This window comes from Cyclopterus lumpus, chromosome 16 (assembly GCF_009769545.1).
Source record: "Cyclopterus lumpus isolate fCycLum1 chromosome 16, fCycLum1.pri, whole genome shotgun sequence".
Taxonomy (NCBI): Eukaryota; Metazoa; Chordata; class Actinopteri; order Perciformes; family Cyclopteridae; genus Cyclopterus; species Cyclopterus lumpus.
In genome coordinates, this window is record NC_046981.1 from 5206187 (window position 1) to 5232042 (window position 25856).

Genomic DNA, 25856 nt, shown 5'->3' on the forward strand with positions numbered 1-25856 from the left:
ACGAAAACGGAAGGACACGATTAGATTTCTTGCACATACTGAAACAGAAAGAGCAAATGAATTGGGTTTGAATAATAACTCCACACGTTCTACCTTGACAGAGACTTTGTTGGCCAGGCCGTCCTGAGACTTGCGGTAGCCGTTCTCCATCTTCCTGCCCTCCTTGTCTCTTTTCTCAGACTTTCTGCGGATACGGAGTGCTGTATGCCATGATAATGATTTTCTAAAGCGGACCCGACCAGAGGGGAGAACATCTCAGTTTCTATTCCGTTTTCGTACAATCGCGATTAATTCCAACACTGAAACTTGTATTCTTACTTGATGGTTCCTTCAGGGAGTTCGGGTGTGATGGAGGATGAGGTGTGTCCTAATACATAGCCAGGGATCCAGCCCTCAGCGGCAGGGCAGTGCTCATTGGACGCCCGGTACACCAGGAACATGTTTTGCTGGTTGCTGGCTAACATCTGGACCACCTCACCCTGCACCACACTGATCTCATCCTCCTTCACGGCCACATAGTCCTGGGTCACCAACATGGTGGACACACTGCTGCTGCTACTGCTTTCACTCTGTCGGAGGAGAACAGTGTCAAGCTTTTGACCAGACAACACTGTTTAAACCAAGCACAGTGAGCTAGTAGAACACACACACACACACACACACACACACACACACACACACACACACACACTAAACCACACACAGTATCTTCACACCAATCAAATGCAGGATTAGATTGGCCGTAACACACACACACACACACACACACACACTAAAACCACACACATGCACAATCAGTCCCTAGGGAAGTACACGCGTGTATCAGTATCTTCACACCAATCAAATGCATGGTTTGATTGGCAGTAACACACACACACACAAACGACCCTGCTATTATGCTAGAGATGCATGCAGGAAGAATTGCAAAATGCATTTTTATAATCTTGCAGAGATATTTTTTTATGCAATATTTTACATCTACACAGTGATGACTGAGAAATGTTCTGAAGAGATGTGAAGCAGAAGTTCAGGTCAAATGCTGAAATGCGGAACTTTGCGGTCCCAAGTGCAGAGAGAAGTTGAAGTAAAAACAACTATTTCTATGAAGAAATATAGAAGACACTCCATGAGCTTGAAGAGATACAGAGCAGGTGGAAGTGAAGCAAACAGCAGCCGGTGTCGTCTCAAGGCTTAACCGTTACAAGAAAAGATGAGAAAGAAGGTAAAATGCGAAAGAGCTTCTCATCCGTGTCAACGTTTCGACCAGAGGTCAATGATAACCGCATGACAATAATCCCGTGGGAGGTATGATGGAAAAATTATGATTTTTACATAAACGGGCAATTAGCTGCAGTAAAGAAGCGAACGCACACACTGAAGCTCAGAGAGTCTGAGGAGGCAGATACAACGGTTGCTCTATGAGTCAGATCCACACTGTTAGTACATTCTGGGAGAGCCAGAAAAAATTCTCTCTCACACACACTGTCGGTGAAGTTAGTGCACTCAGATAGCCGTTAATCTCCAGTGTAGTAGTTGTTGCACGTACAAGCCATTCTGAGAGGCAGCGGGCGGCATGGTGACTGACGGACAGCCGGTCAGTGAGGGTGGGGTTAGTGACTAGCGAATAGCTCTAGGCCTCACTAAAGCCTGGGCCTCAGCTTGGCATCTTACCCCGTTACTCTGGGTGGACTGTATGGACTGCTCGCTGGTGGAGGAGCAGGTGCTCATGCGGTCTATGTCCTTACTGTGGGAGGAGTTGCGGTAGTGAGAGAGCGTCCCGTGGCTTCCTCTGCCCAAAGAGTCCCCTCCACCACCACAGTCACTGGGATAGGAGAAGGAACCGGGCCGGCTGGCGGGAGAGGCAGGCATAGCAGGGACCATAGCCCAGAAGGAGTTGCCTTTATGAGCTGGGCTGGAGGGGACACATGTTTCCTTTCCTCCACCTCCAGGGGACTGAGGTGAAATGAGAGGAGAAACTGTCCCAACTCGCAGGCTTTTTAGGGGCAAATTCAGAGGAGCCACGGCCATCTGTGGTATACCAGCTGTTTGATGTTTCAGGGTTTCTTCATAGCCCCCAAGACCCAGTTTGACACTGCCCTCCATGCTGTCGGATGGCTTGTTACTGTTATTACTGTTACTTCCATGAGGGCTATCCAGCATCCTTATCTTAGGGACCTCTGAGGCTAACGCCTCTCCATTTGTGGTGGTGTCTGAGTACAGGTTAGAGAGGAGGGACTGAGGGTGGCAGGGAGACCACATACCTGCTGATTGGTCGGGCCCTTCAGGGCCCGGGGAATGGTGGTGGTGGACGGGCTGGGGGAGGCGTGAGGATGGCTGGGGGATGCGGGAGGGTCGGGAGCGAGGGCCGCACAGGGAAGAGGAGCTGCCCCCTGATCCTCCAGAGCCGCCGCCGCCACCTCCCCCTCCCATGTTGGTGGTACTGTTGGAGCTGCTGCCTCCTGGCAGGCCTCCAGTACCACTGCTGCTACTGCTGGGTGGACCGCCACCACCCACGTGGTTCTTCTGGTACTCTATGGGGGATGTTAGAGCTGTGGGAAAGGATAAGGGGCAAGATTTCACTCAAGCACATTTGAGTAAAAATCCAAACATCCAACTTAAGGACCAAGGCCAGCATTTGTTTGGTGGAAGCTTGTAATTGTGTGTGCAGACTAATATGCACAACATTCACTTACCATTGAGGAAATTTCGCTGGTTCTCCAGTATTTGGCTGACCTGGTGGACCCAGACTTGACTGACTCCAGGGCTCATTGAATGGAGGGTGTACCTCTCCAGGTTGCCACTCGAGGATCTGGAGGTGAGCGTGAACTTGCAGGGGTCGTCTGTATTTTCCTCCAAACCCAACCAGCTCACCTGGAGAGATGAGACAAGAAGAGAGAAGAAGAATGAAGAGGAAGGAAGAGTGGCGAGATGTTCTGACGGAGAAGCTCCAGTACAGTGAGCTGCACTTACCTTGATGTTGTTCTTGAAGAGGTAGCCAGGAGAAGAGAAGCCTTTCTTTTTGTCTATGGGCTCGCTGAAGATGACAATCTGCTCAAAAAGGAAGACTCTCCTCTCTTTCATCCTGGACAGAAGTCCTCCATCCTGGTCTGACACCATGAAGGTGTCTTGGAGGAGCAATCGGCCCTGAGCCACAATTTTACCCTGAAGAAAGAGTGAGAGCAGAGAGAAAGCAAATAAGAAGACAGGGGACAGTGGAGGACTTGAGGCGCTTTTAAGTTTTCCTTGCCAGCTTGCGTAGCTTAAATTTGTAGTCGGCAAGAGAAGAAGAAAAAAAAAAGAGAAATAAACGAACAAAGACAAAAGCAATATCTTATAATATCTGAACTACCTACAGTTCAACGCATGTAAACGTGGCTTTTTGACATGAAAGTAAAAAAAAAAAATATAGTAAAAATAATATATCTGCAAAAATGAGGACACACTGACACCTAGTGGCAGTTGACAGAACGTAATGTTCGCAGGAAATAAACTATTTACATATACCTTACTATACCTTATTCAATCAGGCCAGTTGTCCAAGCACAAACACAGACTGACACAGACATGCACAAACTGGTGAGAGGATGAAGAGCCATCTTACCTCAAAGCCTTGAAGGCGCCCGACGTTCATCATGTCATTGCAGCGTTTGGGGACCACACACATCACCTCGACGGCTTTCTACAGTGGAACACGAGAGTAAAACAAGCGCATTAACGCATAGATTTCTGTGCGTCGTCACTTTAAGAAAGTTTGAGCTGCAACCTGGGCTTCACGTTACCTCCAGCTCTGTCGTATCCACTCCAGCCTTCTTAGAAAGTTTGTGAAGATCCTGGAAAATACGTCAAATGTATAGAAAAATGTTGATCAATACTGTATGCTAAATATTAAGAGTACTCTACTTAGCCTGAATGCAGCCTGCCAGGTAAGAACACTATGGTGGATTTACCTTCAGTAGTAACTGGTACTTCATTATGCGTTGGACGGGTTTGATTAGCAGATCAGTAATCTGCAATCTGTGGCCCATTCGCTGCTTCAGGTCCTGGTGAAAGACGCCAACATTATTATTTCTATAATGAAATACTGATCACCTGGACCATAAAATATAGAGAACATTCCGTAGTATTTGGGTAGGTGTGAAATCAATCTTACTTCAAAGTAAGTGTCGATGTACTCTGACACAATGTGCTCAGATTTTGGTTTATTCTGGCAGTACACGATGTACATGTGTAGCCTCCGCTCCTGGAAAAGAACAAACAACAACAAAACAGAGCAAAGGTAGCTTTTAGACGTGAAAAAGAAAATAATGTGTCCTTACTCTCTCTTTTAAATGAAATGAACAACTTGATAATCCACCCTTCACAAGATGAATGTAATGCTAAACACTAGTGACAAGGTTTCTAACCTGTTTGACAAATAAAGGAGCCAGCCTGTCAGGGTCCTCCAAACACTTCTCAAGCTCTCCCAGGAAAAGACTGTGGACCAATCAAGAGAGAAACTCATGAGCATGAGGAACATGGCACTGCCTGTATTCTTTGTTATTGTTTTCTGTCTTCACACTGGGGCAGATACGATGACTTTTAAAACACATTTGTAGTGGTATTTGGAGAAGACTGCCAGCATACTCTTTGTGCCAGTCATAGATCTGATGGATGTTTCCAAAGACAATCTTGTCTTTTCCTCTCATGTCATCTGGAACTCCTTCCTCTTTCATCCTGCTCATGTAGCCCTGAGGGGGGAGGAAAGTCGAATCGATTTGTAAAACATACAGCGAACACAGACCCCCCGCCAAAAAAAGCCATCTCTAAGAACTGATGTTATGATGCTTTAATATCAGTTTTCACCTCCACCACCGATCCCAGATCTCTGACATAGTCTCTCTCAGTCTCCACCAGCTCCAGAAGCACATAACTGAGGGACACAAAACAGAAATGGTCACCGTGTAATACAAATGTAATGCACTCAGCTGTGGATGAACATCAGAAATGTTCCATATAAGCACACGAGGGGGAAGACACACGTGATTAACTGATTGAACTCGAGCAACTTTTGTTTATCAAAACCCTAACACGAAACTGGCTTATAACTCACTGTCTCCTCTTGAAGAAGCCAGACTTGCGCTCGTCCAACTCATCGATGGGTGAGGAGGAGGAGAGGAGGGAGTTGTCAGAGGGGTTGAGGGAGGGAGAGCTGCTGTCGCCCTGCTCCATCGACAGAGAACTGGGACGATCCTCCAGTGACTGAGGAACAAGGAGAGTTAAGAAAGAGCTGTCACAGAGCCGATCTGTGTGCGATCTTATTTCATTTAACTGCATTATCTTTACTTTGGTATGTATCCATACTGTATGTAAGCCAATAGGCATGTGTGTGATATTGGCTAAAGTTCAATGCCCATTTGAACAGTGGACAGCTGGCGTAGTGAGTCACAGTCCCGGCAGATGACGAGTAGGCCATAATGCCATTCTCTGTCAGCAACACCAGAAAAGCTCGTACATTAATCCATCAGAATCGTTCCGTGTACAAATGTCCCACATTTGCGTGTACTTGTGAGTTTTTTGTTTATGATTTATTTTTTTTTTCCCCTCACCATCTTGCTCTTCACGAGCTCTTCGATGGCACTGACCAGTTCGGCAGCACTGGGCGTCTCTGAACTGTTGGGACGAGCGGACAGACGAGATGCAGACTGAAACAGAGACAGAAGATGAGAGAGAAAGAAAGGAAGAATAAAGAAAGAAGTTAACGGTTGAGTTGTAAAAAGGACTAATGTAAAACTTGGCAGAGCTGCATGCGTGCAGTAGTGGTACATTCTCAATGGCTACTACTGTGTATGTGATCAGGCTCACCCTCGTTGACTTTGGACCCCCGATATTCCACATGTCCAAATAAGGACTTGGTGGGTGTGATCTCCCTAATAAAAGGGTGAACTGGGGGCCAAGCTGGAGCCAATCACAGACTGGTCTCGGGTGGGGGGGAAACAGGGTTAAGAGTTATGAGGTGGGATTAGGTCAAGCTCTGGGATTGGAGACTGCTCTTCAAGCACAAGCACCGTGATTGGTCGGACAACAGCAAACATTGTTGCGTAATACTCCATCGAGGAGACATTTTGCCTCAGCAACAGAGCCCAGGCTGAGTGGCAGGCAAAGTGTTAAAAGGAACCCCCTATTCACGACCGGACTGAATGGGATTTCACCATTTAGTCCGACAAACCACGGACCGCTGCAGCGGCACGTGAATGGAGCATTCACTTCGCTTCAGCAACAGTGGAACAAGTACACTCCACGGGAATGACATTGTTTTGGTGAAAGAAAGAAAAGCAAAAAAAAGGCAAGAAATAAAAAGTTCAAATGACGAAGGGTCCAAAGCGGAGATGATGAAGTGATTTTACGTGGAGAGATAGGGAAACTGGGAAAGAAGAGAAGTAGAACCGAAATCAACGTGATGCTGAAGGGAGGAGCATGCAACCATTAAAGAGATAAGAGAAAAAAGAAAAGTTATTGATGCCAAAGTGAACGTTTAGTTGTGTTATTGTCAGCTTTGTGTGGCCCTCTGTTTGTAATCAAGATTAATGTGGTTCAAATATTGTTGAAATTAGCAATTGGCCCCAAAAAAAAAGAAAAAAGTAGATTTTTAGATTTACAAGTTCAAAAGGTTCAATAGGCATCTTCTTGTAAATAGCAACTTATTTTGTGTGTGCCTGCACTTATTTGTTTTTAAATCTTGTTTTCTTTTGCATTATGTGTTGATGCTTTTAATGTTTTTTATAGTGAAGCACTTGTTGTTGAAATGTGCTATACAAATAAACTTACCTTGCTTTATCTTCGCAACCCTTCCCGCAGTTAATGCACATAAAATAGTTGTATGCCAACATATTGCTGATGAAGCAAAATCCCATTTACTGTATTTAAAATGGGCCATTTTAAATGCAGTAAACGACACACAAATCTACTTTGTTAGCGTAAAACCAAACCACTTGGGGCTTTGTTGGTATTGTGCATTGTGTTTTCTGCACACCCTGGCCTGTGACCATGTGTCGTATACATGTACTTCATGTGTCACCGACCTTGTCGTCCTGGGAGTCGGGCTGCAGCAGGCTGTGTATCTGGATGGCCATAGGCGGAGGTAGAGGGACAGCGTCTGCCCCCTCCTCTCCTTCCTCCTCGCCACAGCTCTGCATGCCTGATGAAGAAGACTTGGACAGAGTACCGCTGCTCAGGCCCTCATTGCGCATACGCTGGAGAAAAGAGAGGAGGGGAACAATGATCGACTGCTCGGTCGTAAACCAAAACCGCGTCTTTGGATGTCGTGACGCGGCCCGTCGTCCACTGCTCGTCTGCTCTTACTTCCTCCAGTGTCTCGTCCTGCGGCGTGGCGGCGCTGTCGTCAGAGTCCTTCTGCGAGCCGACCATCGAGTCCATGTTCTTCCTCGTGCCGTCGCGGTTCTTCTTGTGCTTGTGGGCGAGCTTCTTGACGTGGCCATCGGCTTTGCCGGAGCTCAGCCGTCGCACAGGGCTGGTCAGCCACTTCCTTAAGGTGTTTCCAGGACGTTTGGGGCCAGGCGAGCTGTGAGGACCCAGGGTTTGGCTGGAGCCTGGTTGCAGGGTGTCGTTACTGGATACAGACAGGGTGTCTAAGGAAAGGAAGAAAATAAAGAGAACGCTGATTATGATATTCATCACAAGCACAGTCTTTGATATCGCCCCAACAAATCGTTGTTGTGCTACATGTTGCGTAACAACCCGTAAACCACACTATAGTCACCATACTGCATATGCATATGTGAGTTTGCATATATAGTGAGAGAACACTGAGGAAAGACACGGCGTATGATACACAATGTGTGTGCTTTTGTTTGATTGTACAGGGTTTGTATGTGTTATGTGTAGTAAGCAGACTGTTCTCCTCCTCACAGCGATGCGGGTACCTTTGGGAATCGGTAAGAGGAAAGCTCTTCTTCGACTAGAGATGGAAAAAATACTAGAGGATATGGATAGGGATGCTTGAGGCTTTGTCTGAAGGATTCAAAGATACATTCACCTGTCTGCTCCTTCCCTCCCGTTCTCCCTCCTATCTTTAGCCTTTCTCCTCCATTACCTTGACAGTCCCCCAACAAGCTATTTGATCAATGAGTCTTGGGATGATACTGTTGAGGTTGGATTTCTTTGCGTGCTGTCACACGACCGCAATACGGACCTCAACTCTGACAGCACAGAGCATGGACCGCCTGTAAGAACTCACAGCTCAACAAACGATGACAGCATTATATGGGAGTATTCCTTACTGTGCTGCCGATACAAGAGAGTAAAGAAAAAAACAACCCTCCGTCAATCCCCCCCACCCATGGATGAGGAGAGTGCCTATAACTTTTTATCAAAAAACTGGGACTGGGACACATTCCTGGCATCCAGAGGTACAGTCTATCACTTTAAATGTGAAGCTGTAGCTGTAGCTAAACTGCATCATCAATATTTCTCAGAACAGGAAGATCTCAGGAGATGATGTTCTCATTGGGCAGATTAGCACATGCCTGATGAGAGGGAATGGCTGCAAAGACAAGAGCATTTCTTATTGCATCGCACCACATCGCGAGTTGTTGAGCGCCAATGCAAAAATATAGGAATGAATATGATATATAAATGTATTAAGTCTGGATATAAGACTTTACAGCTTGATTAAAGAGTAAAGTGTTTGAGAGATTCAGGCTTCAGCCTGGTGGTTAAAACCATGCATCTGTTATGGATTAAACCATGTGACCGAGCTGAATGGCTCTTATGAATGGTAGGTGTGGAATCTCTGCCTTCCCTCATTGGACACTTTTACACAGCCTGAATGAACGCATCTGCTTCTGCATTTGCATATGAACAGGGCGTGTCATTCATTCAGCCTCTGGGAGAGTTCTTTTTACAGCCCTCTGCTGATACGAAGCATGTGTTCTCACATCTCATGCAAGGGAAGAGGAAAAGCACAGTTCCTAGAATAAGAAAGCCTCTCTCACATCGTTGAGACTCTGAAGCCATCTTATCAGAGGCTCCTCTCACCATCTCGCTCTGCCAAAAGCCTGGCTCATCTGGAGATATCTGAAGCATAAAAGTTACGATCTTTTACTGCTTCTGCAATGTTCAAGATCATTTTTCAGCTTATGAGTCAAGCGAAGAATAAGGTGAATTAGAGTATGCATCTTTTTATCCTGCCTTTCAGTCTTTCACCAGACAGAAAGTCAGACAGATACTTTTCCATCTTCCAGGGAAGGATAAGCTTGAACTACTGTGGAGCTTAATGCTTGACCTGCCTTCATCTCCCCTGCAGTACCAAAGGAACGCCACAGTCACAACTCTTTGTTACGATACGGCCCTGGAATGTTTTAATCATAGGCACAATCATGGGGCCTCTTTTATATTGTAAAAATACCTTAACCTTTACTATTGCCGCTCTCCAAGGACTATCAAAACGCTCCTTTATGGGTTCTGCATGTTGTAACTTCACTGGATAACACCAGCTTACGAGGCCTTTGAAGTAGTAGGGTTGTAATGTCCTGAATATTTTGGGTACGCACAATGTGTATAAACTACAAGTGGACACTTAAGCATCACACAACTGTTTTTGTTCTAATGTGAACCGGACCCTTTTCTACCATTTGTGTTATAACTGGCAGGCAACACTGACGATCTACACTTACCTGCGTACATAATTTAACACCGAAGTGAAAACTTGTGCTTTTAAAAAGGAACAAACTAGGGAGCCAGAGACAGGAGTCAGGACTCCCCGTGTAGAGCAAACTGACCGAGGACACAACCGAACATGTATCTGTGCCGTTAGCAAGTACTTCTTAGCTGTTACATGAAAGGCTGCGGGGCCAGTTACGCAGACACATATTGATTCTGTAGATTCACACCAACGTGGGATTCTGGTGAGAAACAATGACTTTGTATCTCTTTGAATCCCATTGAAATAAAACAATACAAAATGTAAAACTGATCATTGTCTAACCGTGGCTATTGTCAGACAATGATCTCAACCTCTTGTCCTTCATGTGCCGTGCAATGTTCAAACGCTGACAGTCAGATATGCCCTCTGATGAGACTGAAGAGGTCGCGCAAACAAAAGTGTCAATGGGTGAAACATGGGTTCAGCGGCCCTGACACATTCCTCCTCAATAGAAAATAACCCCGGGGACAAACACACACACACACACACACACACACACACACAGACAGAAAGACAGAGGGTATGACCTTTGCTCCTTTGACCTTTGCCCTGCAGGGTGACACCTCAACAACAGCTGGTCAGAATTGCACTCATGGGAAACCAGAATTTTCTTTGCAGGTGTGACGATAAGAGTTTGTCCGCCCCTTTCCTTTTTTTTTTATGTCAATAGCTACATTAACAGAATTGTGCCATGCTTCAAAAAGTAAATCTGAATGTATTAAGACATGACCCTTAAATACTCTTCAATCCTGCTAATACAAAAAATACATAATGAAAACACCAAGACAACATCTGGACCCAACACGCCAACCTACTACACTTAAATAAAAACATATACAAGTATATATTGCTGACGTACAAAAAATGAATTGCCGTTCATTTTCCCCAAAGTCGCAATAGAAAATTAATGTAGCACAACCCTATTAAGATCATTTATGTCACTAACTTCTGTGAACATCGAGAGTGGCTATAACCTTTCTGTATCATAGCCAACAAAAATTTTTCTTCATCTTTTTTTCTCTTCATCTTCAGATGTTTGCTCATCTTCTGCAAGCTAACGACCCGCTAACATAAGTCAGTCACTGCTCATTCGCCCTGCTGCAAAGAGCACGCTAGATTTACGACTTTGTGCGTGTGCGTGCGTGTGTCTAAGAATAGGAGGGAGGGGAGGGTACAACTGGAACGATCCCAGAGGTCCGTGCAGCTCCACAGAAGCATGCCTGGGATTCCAGAGGTGTCACCAGGGGAGCATCTATCGTGTGGTCTTACCTTCCCCAGGAGACACACACAAACACACACACACACACACACACACACCGGTCGGTGTGGTTGGAGACCAGCTTTCATGGGGTGGACGTGCAGCATGTGGAAAAAAGCTCCAGAGCGTTTGGCTGGCTGATCTCTAAAAATGTGGACAATGCTGGACAGGGCTTGCCACCAACAGCCATAGTTAGGGAGGGTGTGGAGTTGGGATGGGAGATATGGGACAGTTTGGAGACCACCCGCTACATATTCTGGCAAAACTCGATAAGGCTTTATCACAGTGTGAAAAACATGAAACAGAAGAAGGATGGAGAATGTGAGAAGCTCCTGATCTCCCTGTTCAATTCTATTTGACCTCATTATTGCCTTTTCTCCTCGGGGCTCGACAATAACACCCTCTGTCCATCTGTGCAGCGCCCGCCTGACCTGGCATCCAGAAATAAGATATAATCTTGACAATGTGATTTCCGTAGATTTAATATCTCATCACATAACGGTGCATTCAACAAATTACTTTCACTGCCATCATAACGCAACATAATCCACACTTGATTAGTAAATGCCCTCTGCAATAAACCCATTTAAAAATAGCTGGCCCAAAAGCCTAAAAAAAAGCAAGCCCAAACTTTAAAAAAACAGCCTTCAACGTGATAAGATGAAAACAACAATAAAGCCACATTTTTTTTATGCCGCACCTTTAATGTCTTTTTCAACTCTATGGTATTAAAACCGCAGAATTGCTAAAAAAACCCACAACAAGCTAAGAAGACTCAAAACCAACCCTGCTAGTAGCAGAAGAGAGAGAATAAAAAAATGACTTGTTCTCTCCACATTATGCCGTTACTCGTGTGTTACACATGACCGAGGCACCTACCAAGGTCCAGCAGCCAGAACTTGCAGTTGTCAGAGGGTCCCCCCCCCTGTGCTGAATCCATGGAGAAGAATGGGTTTAGAGACACGAGGGACTGGATTCCACGGGCCATGTCAGTCAAATATCAAGCCTCCAGATTCTGAATTGACATTTTCCCCTCACAGCATCCTCCAAGTTACGCTGAGCATTCCTATGCACAACCTAAATAACTCGTAGTTAGGAGTAAAATATAGGAAAAAAACTAAAGTAACTGCGTAGCTGAAAATTCCAGAGAGAGAAAAGTGTGAAGTCCAGAGTAAAACGCAGCATTAGAGTGTGGGATGTTTTCTCTCTCTTTGTGTCTCCTTCCCTCCCTCTCTTGTGAGTGGGCTGCTGTGAGGATATTGGGCGAGCCTCCACTGAGCCGCTCTGTTCCAAGGGAAGGTCTGTAAACATGCAGCACATCTACCGTATTACCCTTTGTAGAAGCACCCACTCGCTCTGGGTGGGCGGGTGCATATTTTACAGGCATTAGGATGCACACAAGTTGGGCGGTATGCTTGGAACAAATATAGACTCGGTTATGAAATCCAAGAGAAGTGAACGGCGACATGTTAAGTGTTTCATATTCAGTGGCTGGTTATGAATTTCAGATCATTTTCTTCTGAAAATCCAAATTCTCCAATTGGGGTTTTCAAGAAGTTTTTTTTGGAGTGTCTTAACTACTATATACATACATATATATATATATATATATTCAACACTTCATTCCGTTTTCCTACATCTTCCCTTCATCTGACACGCTGTGCAGCATTGCAGCCTCGACGCACAAAGACCTCCCTGTTTAACGGCGAGCGTGTGTTCGTGTGAGTCCTTGGGCTCTAAACGCACTCCATCCTGTAAGAACACGCACACACTTGTTTATACACTCCTCTGCTCCTAACAGAGTCCTTTAATCAATAACGCTGCCGTTACCTTGTTTGCACCGTTGTATTTATTTCATTATGACAGGCACCGAGAGTCAACCTTCATGCGTCGGCAAACAAGAGAATTCCAGTAATCAAGATGAAAATGTGATTAGAGTGCAAATGAAAGCGCTCGAGACCCGATTCAACAGGCACGTGGAGCAGGTTTCAGCAGCCAACTGAACAACACAGGACTCCGTTGAACATTTAGAAAACAGTGTTAACTATACTGTTAATTCACACATGCTATAATCAGAGCAGACAACCAGCTGCCAGCTATACACTCTGCGGGTTAATCCTCCTGTGTGTGAACCATTTGGCTGTTCTCTATACTCCACACGTCGCCCCCCCCCCCCCCCCCCCCCCCCAGACAGTCAATTCTTCCTGTGTGAGACACACAGCAGGAAAAGGGAACACTAATCCCCCTCGACCGTCACCCTTCCGCAACTTTGGACAAGGTGGCCCATCACGGTTGGTCGGAAAATACAACAAAAAAAAGCTGACAAAGGAGCAAGGACGCTTTTTGTCATCCTCGTCTTTTTTTTTTTTTTTTTTTTTAAAGCACAGTAACCCCAGCAGAGAGAAGCTCCCTTTACCACTCCTACTGACCACACAGACACAAACAGGGAGAGCTGGTTTCGGCACAAAAAAAAGGGACCAAAGAAAGACAGCAAGCAGTCAAATCGCCATTGAAACAGTGGAGCTGCTGTCAAAACGCCTGAAATAAGTCGTTGGGAAACTCTGTCTTGTGAGTTTCTGTATGTAGAATCCAGGCATCCTGTCATTCTAAACGCAACCGTTCTCATACCGACTTCAAAGAGACTGCCGGCTAAATATTAGTATTCTATATTACCATAGAAACAAGCAGTGCAGCTCCCACCCGTCCCTCCAGAATAAAGAGGGAAGGCCACAAACAGAAGATGTAATAAAGCACCTATCGTGTCACCACTCAGGTCTGTGTGAAGAAACCATTACAAGCAGGACAACAACACCCAGCAGCCATCTGGGCCTTTGGCAGAGAACATGAGACACACACACACACACACATGTTCAGGGAGATTGTGGTTGCAGGTTGACTTGATGATGGGATGGAGTTACAACATCCAGCCATCAGGATCAAGCCCGCACTGCAAAGCATCATTTTCTATAAAGAAGATATTTGTATATTCTATAACCCTTTATCAATATTCAATATGACTTACATGTTATGATGTTATTCTATTCCATTAACTTGTCTGACTTATCCAAAGTTATACAATCGACGATAATGCATGTGTGTATCTGTGTATGCAGAAAGATAACACCATTTCTAACAATAATCTGCTATGATGGCTACTATAAGAATATTAGGAATCTGACAGGACACCATTCAGCAATAGTTTTGTGATTGTGTAACCACAGCTGGTGTGATGTAACACACACACACACACACACACACACACACACACACACACACACACACACACACAAAAGAACCGCGGGGACCACTTGTCTCAATAAAGCAGATGCAGATTCTGCTCCTTCACTCGGCTGTTTAACAGTTTCTATTTGGTAATGCGAATAAAATGGAGGGGCATGCTGCAGGTCGGCTCAAACAACATAAAAAGGGATTCTGCTCGGGAATCAGTTGGGCAGATGTTACAGGGCTTGGAATATAAAGGTTGCAATTATTTTAATATAACTAAAAGAGAGCTGTGCCGGGCTTTCCGCAGTTGCATAGCAACACCTAGAAATACATATGTGTGCTTTTCCCATGCTTGTTTGGTGTTATGCAAACAAGAAATACATTGTGTCGGAGGAAGAGCCTGGCGCTGGAAATAAAAGAGCTATTTGGTGTTTTAATCGTGCTGCATATTTCTTTGATCAGGCACCCATCTTACCCTACGCTGGATGCTTGCTTCAAAATTGGCTTTTCCCTAATGTGCTGATGTGTCCAGGTGTTCCTCAATTCCCCCTGCCGGTGTGTGCATATGAACAAATTGTCTTCCCTACCTTTGTGGTTGAAGAGCCCCTCCATCTCCATGGAAGACCTGGAGTGAGCGATGCAGAGCATGGAGCAGGGCACGATGCCCTCCTGGGCCGGACAGCGGTCGGTGGTCCTCACCAGGCACCAGTCCGGCTTATCGTGGAGTCGCTCCAGAACCTCCACGGTCTGGCCTCGCCGCACTGTCAGCTCCCCACTGCTGCCACCATTGCTGGCCATGAAGTCGTGGATCACCACCGTCAACTCACAGCCACCGGACAGCTGAAATGGAAGAAAGATGTCGGTGGAAAACCTTTTGGTGACTTTCTATGAGGATAAAGTACATTCAACAAGTCTTAAAACAAAATACTGTGAAAGTAAATGCAGTGAGCATGAGTGTAGTGATGCACTGTGATTAGATTGTTGTTAAATTGACTAAGGAGGAATGAGAAATGGAAAACAATAATTTGTTCATACATATCTCATCCAGATAGTATTTCTGACCAGCACACTTCAGATATACATACATTACATTTCTTTCTCCTGCATTTTAATAATATTGCCACATATTTTCATAGGTATAAGGGGAAGCTGGTCCTGGGTCTTGACTCCTTGCCCCTGCTTCCTGCATCTAGCCCCCAGGACCTGGCCTCCTTCCCAATGGCCCTGCCTCCTTCTTTGTGCCTCCTGCCTCAAAGGCCGACCTCATTGGTCCGGCCTCTTTCGCGATGCCTCCTGTCTAGTGGGCCGGCTTCCTGCCTCCCCCCACTTCTCCTCTCTTCCTCCTTCTGTTTCATAGATTGTGGTCGATGCCTACTAATTATTCATAAATTCATGTCATATTCATGTAATGTGTTTATGTAACTCTGTAATGCTGTACACATGACATCTATTGCTTCTGTCCATCCGTGGAGAGGGATCCTCCTCTGTTGCTCTCATGAAGGTTTCTTCCCTTTTTTCCCAGTGAAAGTTTTTTTTCTGTTTTTTTGGGGAGTTTTTCCTGATCCGATGCGAGGTCAAAGGTCAGGGATGTCGTATGTGTACAGATTGTAAAGCCCTCTGAGGCAAATTTGTAATTTGTGATTTTGGGCTATACAAAATAAACTGAATTGAATGCCAATAAGCAGTGGTGGAATGTAACTATAAAGTACATTTGGTACTTAGTCATACTGAGTAGCTTCTTCTCATGCCATTTTTATACATCTTCTGTTGGTACTTTTAATTTCAGGGTCCGAATGCTTCGTCCACCGCTGTCATTTAGTAAAATTACTTCTGAGATCCCAAAATGGACTGAATGGGCTCTCGGCACAAACAGCCTCCTTTGATAACAGCGCAGGTACTCAAGTTGGACTGCAAAGTGAAAGATTCTCCAAGCACTGATGATCGGTGACTCATTCTAGCACAACTCAACACAACGTCACTCTGACGACCTGATTCTGAACATCTATTCAAGTCTCTGTGAAAAGAAAAGAAAAAGGCGCTATTGGATAGAGGTGGAAAATGGTGTAATTAGTCCCTTTGCTCACTGGCTGTTGTTGACGGTATTTCTGTTCAACGCGTGACTGAAAATGCAGCTGCATGTTGCTACGAAGCCTCCGATCTCTGAGTTAACAGCAAGTGTTCTGTGCTCACAAATGACAGACGTGCAGCAACAGTACACAAGAGGGTTGTTCTACAAATATCATCTACGAAATGATATACATTTCTTCATTTTTCTGGGACATTGTTCAAATTAATTGGCTTTATTGAGCACAATACAAATCTTTAAAGCCATAAATAGCACAAATGTCCGACCTTGTATAGCTTGACCCCTTTACTGCACACGGCAATAAGCCAAATTCAATTTCATGTTTTTAAGTTCTTAAATCTCCATTTAGCATTTTCAGTTCAAGGTTGAAGAAAAAGTAACATATGTATATATAAAATGTTTAGCTATACGACTTTACATTATTTAAATCATCTTGTGAGCATTTATATCAAATACGACTTAATGGCAGATGAGAACGTTTTTATACACAAGTTATACTATTAGTCCTACAGTTAATAATAGCTGTAATAAAAAAAATTCATACATTTCATGCTTTCAAAGGTCTACTGCTGCACATATGCGTTCCTTATTTCTAGTGTGGAAATGAATGTAGTGCTGCAAGTTCCTTATGATGAGTCAAATAGATTGCATTGATCATTTCAAAGATATTCACAGCGTAAAAGTCACAGTAGTGAATATTAACAAAGCACAATATTTGCAACCTACCCGTTGGTAGTGTGGTAAAGCCAGAGAGCTGAGGAGTTGAGAAACGGGATGCGAGATCCTGTCCTCCAGCCTCTCCATTGTTTTCCACTCCCTCATAATGAACAAAACCCCAAAAAACTAAAACAAAAACCCTCCCCAGTGTCTGATATCTACAGCAATCCACTAAATGTGTTAGATCACAATGAGGAGTTGCTCACTGGGTAAGCATAAGCCGTCTGGAAAACAGGGCAAGGGATTCAAGCTTTTATGTAATATTTCCCCAGATAATCACAATCCTGATCCATTGAAACATCCCAAGGCCAGAAGGAATCCACTGCAACGGTCAACAGCACTGAGCTGCGGGCTCTTACAATCAGCCTGTTGAAGCTTAAACGATTCCCTGCTGTGCGGCTCCTCTCTCCGGAGCGGTTAATCCATCCTCATCTTTAAACAAGTGTTTGCCACAATTGAGCTCACTGATGTCCGTTGATCAACATAAAATTAGAAGAGAAAACGCAGAATATTGCGCGGATATTTCTCTGTGTGACAATCGATCGCTTGCGAGGACTTCAAAACTGTGCTCTCCTGTCTGGCATACAGACGAGCGTCCTCTGTGAAGAGAGCGGGGGAGGCTGAAGCTGCAGGCACACAAGTCAGTCACTCAAAGACACACACAGGGACATGGACACACACACACACACACCACTGGCACTGCCTCTTGAAACAGAGTCCTCACAGAGAGCGATCGAGAGGAGCATTCAAAAGGTGAGACTGAGATGCGAGATGTATCCTTGGATGCATTATTGTGCGATTTTGAATGTTTATGCTTGATCAATGACTATTTAATTAGTTTTGACACAAGTGGGTAAACCGTAGCGATGGGGAACGCGAGCACACACAGAGCTCTGCTTTACAATTTGGTTTTATACTTAATGAAAACAACCACAGAGCGCAGCTTTGTGCAAAGGGTCAACCAAACAGATGCAGTAAACACTCGAGAGGTAATTCACGTCCTGATTATGCATGAGGCCGAGCTGGAGGCCGTCCGACTCAAGTGAGAGAATAATGACCTCGTAGAAGAGTCCACAGCCACACGTTTAGAATTAGTATGACATAAAAGTATGGAAATGTTGTTCTCCATGTATGCTGGTGTGTGAGTGTGTGTGTGTGAGTGTGTGTGTGTGTGTGTTGGCTTTACAGTTGCTCATACTGAGCGTAGGAGGACAAGCCTTCTGTGGTGCTATTACCAGATATAACCACAACCGACTGTCGCTGTTCACACACACACACACACACACACACACACACACACACACACACACACACACACACACACACACACACACACACACACACACACACACACACACACACACACACACACACAGCTTCAGATGGACTGTTTCTTCCTCCTAACACAAATCAAACTTGAGGAGAGCTGCCTGCATCTATCCGGGTTGCAGCGTCCGACGTGTGATGGCATGACATGTACCCGATAGTGAGTGACAGAGTAGCTACAAACTGACTGAATTAACTCAATTGGGTTGCATGTGCAGGGAAATAAAAAATAAAATAGAAAAAAAAGTCTATTCGTTGTATCACAGTGCTTCCTACTACATTTCGAGGATGAAGAATGCCTGGAGATATTGTGTGTGTGTGTGTGTGTGCGTGTGTGTGTGTGTGAGTGTAGTCGAACCTTATCACTGTCCAGTGTGTTCTGGGATGTACGTGAGGCGATGGAGATGGTATCCGGTTGGCTGCTGGCGTCTCCCTGGCTGTCCAGCTCCTCTCCGTCCCTGCTGGCAGACAATATCATTACAGTCATTTAATGGTTTCTATTATATTAATACATAATTACATTTTTATTCTATATTTATGGCTTACCGTCTGCCTTTATGTTTAGCTGTGCTGGCTTTAGGGATGTGGATGGGCTCCTTTAGAGCTCCACGCAGGTGGACAGTTCGCTCCTGGATGACCTCCCTAATGTGTTTGATCCAGTCCTGCTTGTTCTCGATACTTGAAGCCTGGGATACGGGACACAGAGGTTACATGTACGGGTTCTAGTACGTACAGGCATCAGCAGTTGGAGGCAGGTCTTCTCATCAGTTTGTTTTCACACAGACAGAACATGAAATCAACAAAAAATAAAAGCCGTTGCCCTGCTCACTTGGCCTGAATTAATTCATTGTTGACCCATGACACTGTATAAAGGTTTAATTGACTAATTACAAAGTGCTGTCTGATCCCACGAGTGCTTTCATCCCCGCTATCTTCTACGTGAGTCACACATCACAGTTCAGACCCATTGTGAAATTGTGTTTTTAGTCCACGACTGCTCTCTTTCACCTTCACTTAGCAACCAGCAGCACCAAGGCTGATGCAGCGCCGTGTTACACAACACACAGATTAAGAGGATCATCAGAAGCTGTGTAATAAGACTGATAGCTGCACAGAAACCATAGGCACACATCAGAACACATACACTGGGATCCGCACACACAGTTTCTCTCCGTCGGTCTCAAAAACCAACACATCGACATCTGCACACGGACCCTGCATAAAACATTGCTTCTGACTCACTGTGTGAGAACTACCAAGTTGCTTGTGAGTTTTTCGATTATGACCCATCCACTGCTACACTGATGCTTCTGTGTGATGAGTGAATAAAGTAACACTCCACCCCCCTGCAGGGAGTGAACTTTCTTGGCTGAACAGAGGATTTTGTGAGGGTGGAGAACAGACACGGAGTGACTCTTCTTCTTTATGCATGAACAACTTGGGGAATCTAAACTAAACTAAACTAAAGCTCCTTATGAAGCAAACGTGTTTTGGATCTCAGCTTCTAACTTGTTCAATTATGTTGGATTGTAAATATATTAAAAGAAGAAAAAAGCTTTTCATTCAAATTGACATCGTTGATGAAAATATGAACGCGGTGATCGAAACATTGACCCTTTATCGTCACCAAAATCCACATCTTGAAATACCTTGAGGACGATCTTGTTGTCGGAAGTCGGGGTTCTGCCCACCCACAGGGCAAACTTACAAGCATCTCCCTCCACATGTTCTGTCACCCCGAGCTCTGATGTCTAAGGGGACGAATAAGATATCAGCAAATTGACATGATGCAGAAACCCAAAAAATTGTGTAACCAAATATAAAAACAATGTGTGGCATCGAGGTCTTCCAGCTGACCCGACAGCCAATAAACCAGGAATCAATCCTGAACCAATCCGGGTCTTAAATTCACACTTTTAGGCTAGACTAGAGTCTTGGGTTGGGTCAAGATTGAATTTATATATTTATACATTTGAGCAACTAAACCTGATCTTTCCCAAGGAAGAGTCTAAATAACATGAGCGACACAAGCTGTAATCACTACACGGAAATGTACAATAATAATTACTGGTGTGTAATATAATCATGTGACGGTAAGTGTCACAGTACATCTTAATTAATTTCTCCACTATCCTAATACAGTAGGTAGAAGCAGAAACAATACAGTCGCATCAAACAGAACACGACTCACAAAGAGCTTGCTCTTGAACAGGTACTTGCTGCGCCCGTTGGAGTCTTTGACTTCTTTGCTGAAGACCAGGGACATCTCAAAGAGGAACAGGTGTCGGTCGCGACCCTTCCGGATCAGAGTCTTGGGATCCCAAACCTGGAAGGACTCCTGAAGTATCAACTCTCCCTGGGAGTCTATGTTCCCATCAAACCCTGAGGTGGTGAAGAGAGAGAGGAGGAAACGGGGGTTTGCAGGCAGTTGAATGAAGCTACTGCTGAGAGAGAGTGTGTGTGTGTGTGTGTATACCTACCATCCAGCATAGAGAGGTGCATGGCATCATTGGCTCTCTTGGGGACACTGAGCATGACTTCAAGACCATCCTTTATCTCACCTTTACCCTCCTCACAGCATGTCAACAACTCCTACAAACACAACACATTTATATATCAAGTGAAGAACACATCCATGATATTTCTGATGGATTAGGTTCCTACTGTATGCATGTTTTTGTTGCGTTTGCTGTACCTTGAGAAGGAGCTGGTATTTAGTGATTCTCTGGACTGGTTTGATGAGGTAAGAGGAGATGGAGTTGGCCAGGCGATGTCTCTGCTGGATTTCCTGCAAATCAAAATAGGGGAAACAGACACATGTCTTACTTGAGCTCGGCTCTTTATTATTCGAAAAAAGGAGATAATAAACTCGAACTCTAATATCAGTACTTATTGCACACAAAGCAACAATGGCAGTTCTTTACATCAAAGTAGGGTCCAGCATGTTCCAGGATGAGCTGAGTGGAGTCGGGCTTGTTCTTACAGTAGTTCACGTACATCTGGAACTTATCCGCCTAGGCAGGAGAAAGAACACCAGTACTTTACTCACGACTTACCAAGAGTCTCGGGTGCAAAAGAAAAGTGTAGTACGCTAGTGTGTTTTGTTATACAAACCTAATATGGACAAATTAACTTGATGGTACAATTTAGCAATACATAATAATATAATAAAGAAATAATGAGGAAAGCAAAGACAAACTGAAACAGGAAAGTCACAACTTGTAGATCTCTCACCCAGGTCACGAAACAATGGCCGACATCCTCTGGAAGCTGCTCATACTTCTCCAACTCCTTCAGGAAGATACTGTACAGAGAGAGGAAAGATTTAAAGGTGGAACAACTCATCTTTATTAAAGAGTTGATCAGATCACAGCTTTACTGACTTGTGATGAAACTCGTAGAGGTCCTGCATGTTGCCAAAGATAATGTGTTCCTTGTTGACAATACCAGGAGGAATCTCCTCCACACCACTGGTCATCTCCCACAGGTACGTCTGCACAAGAGGACACAGAGGAGCAGAATTAATTAAATACCTAGAAATCTCACCGTAACAACTCTTTGGATGTAAGAGCATTTTATTTTTAAATGAATACTTTTCCTATTTTGTAAAAAAAAAACAGATGAAACATCTAAAGCAAAGCAAGGCTAACATTTTTATACAAAGGACATTTTATTCCAACTAAAAGGACAATGTGCTGCACAACGCATGAGCAACCACAAACAGCTTATTGTGTGGGGAGCAAAAACACAAGACATAAGAAAACAGACACATAAATGATATGTGAATTAAAACCATTAGGAAGTAGGAATAGACATTTAAATAAAAGAAGATCTAACCAGTAAGAATTAATAAGATATGTGAATTTAAAACCATAACAAATACAAATGATACAAATCCAATAAAAGTTCCAGTTGACCAATAAAAAAAAAAGTAAGACTCATTAATAAAGAAATTAATAAAAAAAGTTTAACTAACTGGAAAAGTTCAATGTAACCAATTTTAAAGGATATGTTAATGCAATATAAGCAACTAACATAACAAAAACAACATTTAACAGTCAATTTACTTACATCCGTACACTCCCGTAGGTCTCTGACGTAGGTTTTCTCTGTTTGAATCAGCTCAGCCATTATAAATCTGAAAGGACATGCACATTTACTTTTGGTTTATTTGATAAGGGACAGTGCACATTAATAAAAACATTTCTGTAAATGTGCCACATTGGGAGGGAGGCGCTGATGAACACGTTCAGGTCCTGAACTGTAGTTGACCAAATAGAAATTAAAAAACCTGTGGGGAAGACTTGCATTTACATTTTTGTAACTGCTGTGGTACTGTTGCATCGTTGCTGTATGTGGATGCATTATGACTCCCTTATGGATATTATGTCATATGCACTGTAATGAACAGGCTGTTTGTAGTCCTTTATACATTTTCCCCATAAACCATTTAAAAAACAATCACCAAAACTATTCTATGAAGCATCAGGAACACATTTTGTGACGCATGCTCATACGGCACATTGCTGCTCTCCCTCCTCTCACATGCACCATGAATTCCATCTCCATTGGTTTTCACGCTAGATTGAATGCAAAGATTTCCGCGTTTGCTACGATGTGCTCATGTTCTCTGGATAATTTGACATTTAATTCCACATCATCATTAAACCAAAACGATTTGAAAACGAAATCCTGGCTGCAGCTATAACGTGTAAATTGGACTCGAGAAAAATACATGTTTTCATATGTTTGCAAGGAATTACTGAATTATTCATCCGGGCATTTTTCCAGGCCTGCGTAGGAAAACCTGTGATGCTGAACATCAAGTGGCGATGAGGAGAGAGTGCGCCGGGGGGAAAACTTCTTGCACTTGCACTTACTCTTTCCTTCTCGCTGACTTCCTCTTCTCCTCATTGAGCTCGTGGGCAGCATCCCTCAACTTGACCTCTGACCCTGGGGCACTGGCTGGAATGATGTCCAGTTGGAGCTCTTTACTCTGAAAGGGAGACAGTTGGCTTTTAACAAACACGTAACAAGCATGGCGGTCATTCACTCATCAACACACCGATGTGTGACATATTTGCTTTCTCTTAGCACCAGTTCATTAAAAATGAACTGCTGGGAGATGGAGTTTAAAAAGGGACATGAGTGACAGAAGGTCTCCAATATCTATCACCATCTGACCACCTGGTCCTACTCTTAAAACTACAATAAAAGTAAAGCCACGGGTAGTACGCATGATTAAATGAAATCAGATGAAACATTATTTTGTTTTAATCTCATACTAGAACGTCTGCAGGCCAAGAGTATATCCTTATTACTATAACCTGTGCCAGACATGGACTCCATCAACGGATTCACCGCTCTATGTTCGTTCATTATCCAGCGCCAACACCAGGTTTTAGGATAAAGCATATCAATAACCAAGAGGAATAGATATCTGTATTATTCTCAGATGTGTATCATTGGTGTGTACTCACAGCCTTGTTGGAGTCAGAAGAAATGCCGAGGGCTGTTTCCAGGCAGGTTCGGTATTTGTCCATGCGGAGAGAGAAGTCCCTGTAGCGCTTGTCCACAGAGGACACCCATTTCTTTATCTCCAGGGCATGGGCGTGGCCCTTGTCACAAAACCCATCCGCCAGCTGGATCAACAGCTTTACCCGCTCTTTGGTTTGCTGTCAATAGAGAGACATTCAGGGAGGGGATAGAGAGAAAAGAGAGGTGGCCGCAGAGAGCCGGCGCCGGTGGAGGAAAGGTAGATAAGAGAGGGAGGGAGAGAGAGAGAGAGAGAGAGAGAGAGAGTTAGGAATCAGTGTGCTGCTTCATGGACACAATAGCTTGTCATCTCACACAATAACAGTGACACAGCGCTGAGGGATCGGGACAATACATTGCCCTGGGAATGGGCCTCATGCAGAAGAGCGCAGGACTGTGAAAACAAACACACACAAAGAGTTTCTGTCCTTCACACCTTTCTATTAACACCAAATACACACAAACGCACACACGCACCTTTGCTGTAATCTGGAAGTCTTCGTGCTCTTTAAGCAGCTCCTGTGTGTGGTGAATGCTGGAGCCGGTGGACGTGTGTGTGGACAGGTAAAACTCCCCAGTGTCATGGATCCACTCCAGGGCCTGAGGACACAACCAATCACGAGTGAGTATACTCTACTAACTATGCGCAGCCGAAGACCCGGTACAAGTCGGTGCAGTGGCAGTCAATTTAAAGTCAAGGGGGTCGTTTGTATGCTTAAAACTCGCCATCATCCCCTTCATCTGAACTAATCAGGGTTTGATATGTACAGTGTTTTAGCTTTATGATGCCCCCTGATCACATTCATGGTAATTCAGAATTAGATAATGTGACATAATTTTAGACTGAACAATATGATACAGGATTTAGATGTTACCACCTATTACAATTTAACTTATTCATACATTTCTATTATATTTTCTATTCTATATCATGTGCTTCATAACTGGGCCTGCAGGCACTGACCAGCAGTAGCAGAGCTGGTCAAGTCAAACTGTGAGACCAGAAAGCATTCGGGCCACGGGGATGAAAATCCCCTGGATCGCCCTCGAAAAGCCATGTCCTAGAAACATCTATGATGTCATCGGATTTGATTGGCTAAGTGCATTGCCGTGTGCCTTGCGCTGTGCTATCCAAACACCACAAGAGGGAGCTAAGTGTCTGTATTTAGCCAGCCTGAGACTTGGCACAGAGGTGCAGAATTAAAAGCATTAATACCACAGATTCTGATTTGCTTCAGCGTCATGAAAATGAAGAATTTCCAGCAGTCGAAGTAACGTTTAAATAAAACCCTCCAAGTGTCAGCTCAATCTGAGAGATGTTGGCTGCTACTGGAAACATCTCTGTCCATCTCATAGGTCCTTTTATGTTAAGATGATCTACGACTGGTTTACCTGAGAAATAGTAAGTGTTCTTTGGACCACTCATCCTAGCTCAGATGTCTTTAGGACTGTCACTGCAAATGCACACACAAACAGCACAGCACACACATTGCAATCATAAGGACACACGCACCTGTTTGGCGCTGCGTTCAAACACCACATATTGCTGGCACTGGTCCAGCCTCCGCTTCCTCATGGTCCAGAAGTGAAGCACTCTGTTCTCTCTCTGCAGCAACTCATTCAAGATATCTGATGACAGGACACAAGAAGAAAGAAATTATTCAACATTTATTTAACACCTGAATTTATTATTTTGGGGTTAAATTTAGAAACTTTGGATCTAAAAAGTCAAATGAGCTAATAAACATCTCTGTAAACATAAGATGCAGAACACATGAAGGTGAGAATCGACCCATCTACTTACTCTTAACCTGCGTCTCTGGAGCTTTGACATGGGACAACATGCCAGGCATGTTGACACTGTTCCTGTGCAGGTACTTCAAGAAGACGTCAGCATTACGCCTGGCTAACGTGCAGGCCTGGAAGGGTGCAGGATGACAACACATGTAACTTACAGGGGTCAGTAATGATAACCTTCTGACCAATGAAATACTGGAAATGAGCTCACA

General features: G+C 44.2%; 1 protein-coding gene across 9 annotated transcripts in view; it reads right to left on the reverse strand.

Moving 5' to 3' along the window:
* triob (trio Rho guanine nucleotide exchange factor b) overlaps nt 1-25856 on the reverse strand; it is an 89151-nt gene that overhangs the window by 4992 nt on the left and 58303 nt on the right. For 6 of the 9 annotated variants that reach the window (XR_004611199.1, XR_004611198.1, XM_034553091.1 and 3 more), the window contains 32 exons: nt 25652-25766; nt 25361-25476; nt 24325-24447; nt 23793-23987; nt 23193-23308; nt 22384-22450; nt 21696-21805; nt 21547-21616; nt 21237-21326; nt 21008-21100; nt 20793-20904; nt 20504-20694; nt 19962-20063; nt 18859-18998; nt 18671-18773; nt 14771-15023; nt 7339-7625; nt 7059-7229; nt 5586-5681; nt 5090-5238; nt 4843-4909; nt 4624-4727; nt 4404-4473; nt 4151-4240; nt 3948-4040; nt 3780-3830; nt 3602-3679; nt 2971-3162; nt 2694-2871; nt 1672-2549; nt 319-569; nt 94-223 (listed from right to left, as the gene is read on the reverse strand). Coding sequence is in view for 7 of the 9 variants with exons in the window: in XM_034553091.1 (XP_034408982.1) it covers nt 94-223; nt 319-569; nt 1672-2549; nt 2694-2871; nt 2971-3162; nt 3602-3679; nt 3780-3830; nt 3948-4040; nt 4151-4240; nt 4404-4473; nt 4624-4727; nt 4843-4909; nt 5090-5238; nt 5586-5681; nt 7059-7229; nt 7339-7625; nt 14771-15023; nt 18671-18773; nt 18859-18998; nt 19962-20063; nt 20504-20694; nt 20793-20904; nt 21008-21100; nt 21237-21326; nt 21547-21616; nt 21696-21805; nt 22384-22450; nt 23193-23308; nt 23793-23987; nt 24325-24447; nt 25361-25476; nt 25652-25766 (4881 nt within the window). In the remaining 2 variants the exon portion in view is untranslated. Of the gene's footprint in view, nt 1-93; nt 224-318; nt 570-1671; nt 2550-2693; nt 2872-2970; nt 3163-3601; nt 3680-3779; nt 3831-3947; nt 4041-4150; nt 4241-4403; nt 4474-4623; nt 4728-4842; nt 4910-5089; nt 5239-5585; nt 5682-7058; nt 7230-7338; nt 7626-14770; nt 15024-18670; nt 18774-18858; nt 18999-19961; nt 20064-20503; nt 20695-20792; nt 20905-21007; nt 21101-21236; nt 21327-21546; nt 21617-21695; nt 21806-22383; nt 22451-23192; nt 23309-23792; nt 23988-24324; nt 24448-25360; nt 25477-25651; nt 25767-25856 lie in introns of those variants that run through there. The other 3 variants (XM_034553092.1, XM_034553094.1, XM_034553097.1) reach the window with 3 other exon arrangements.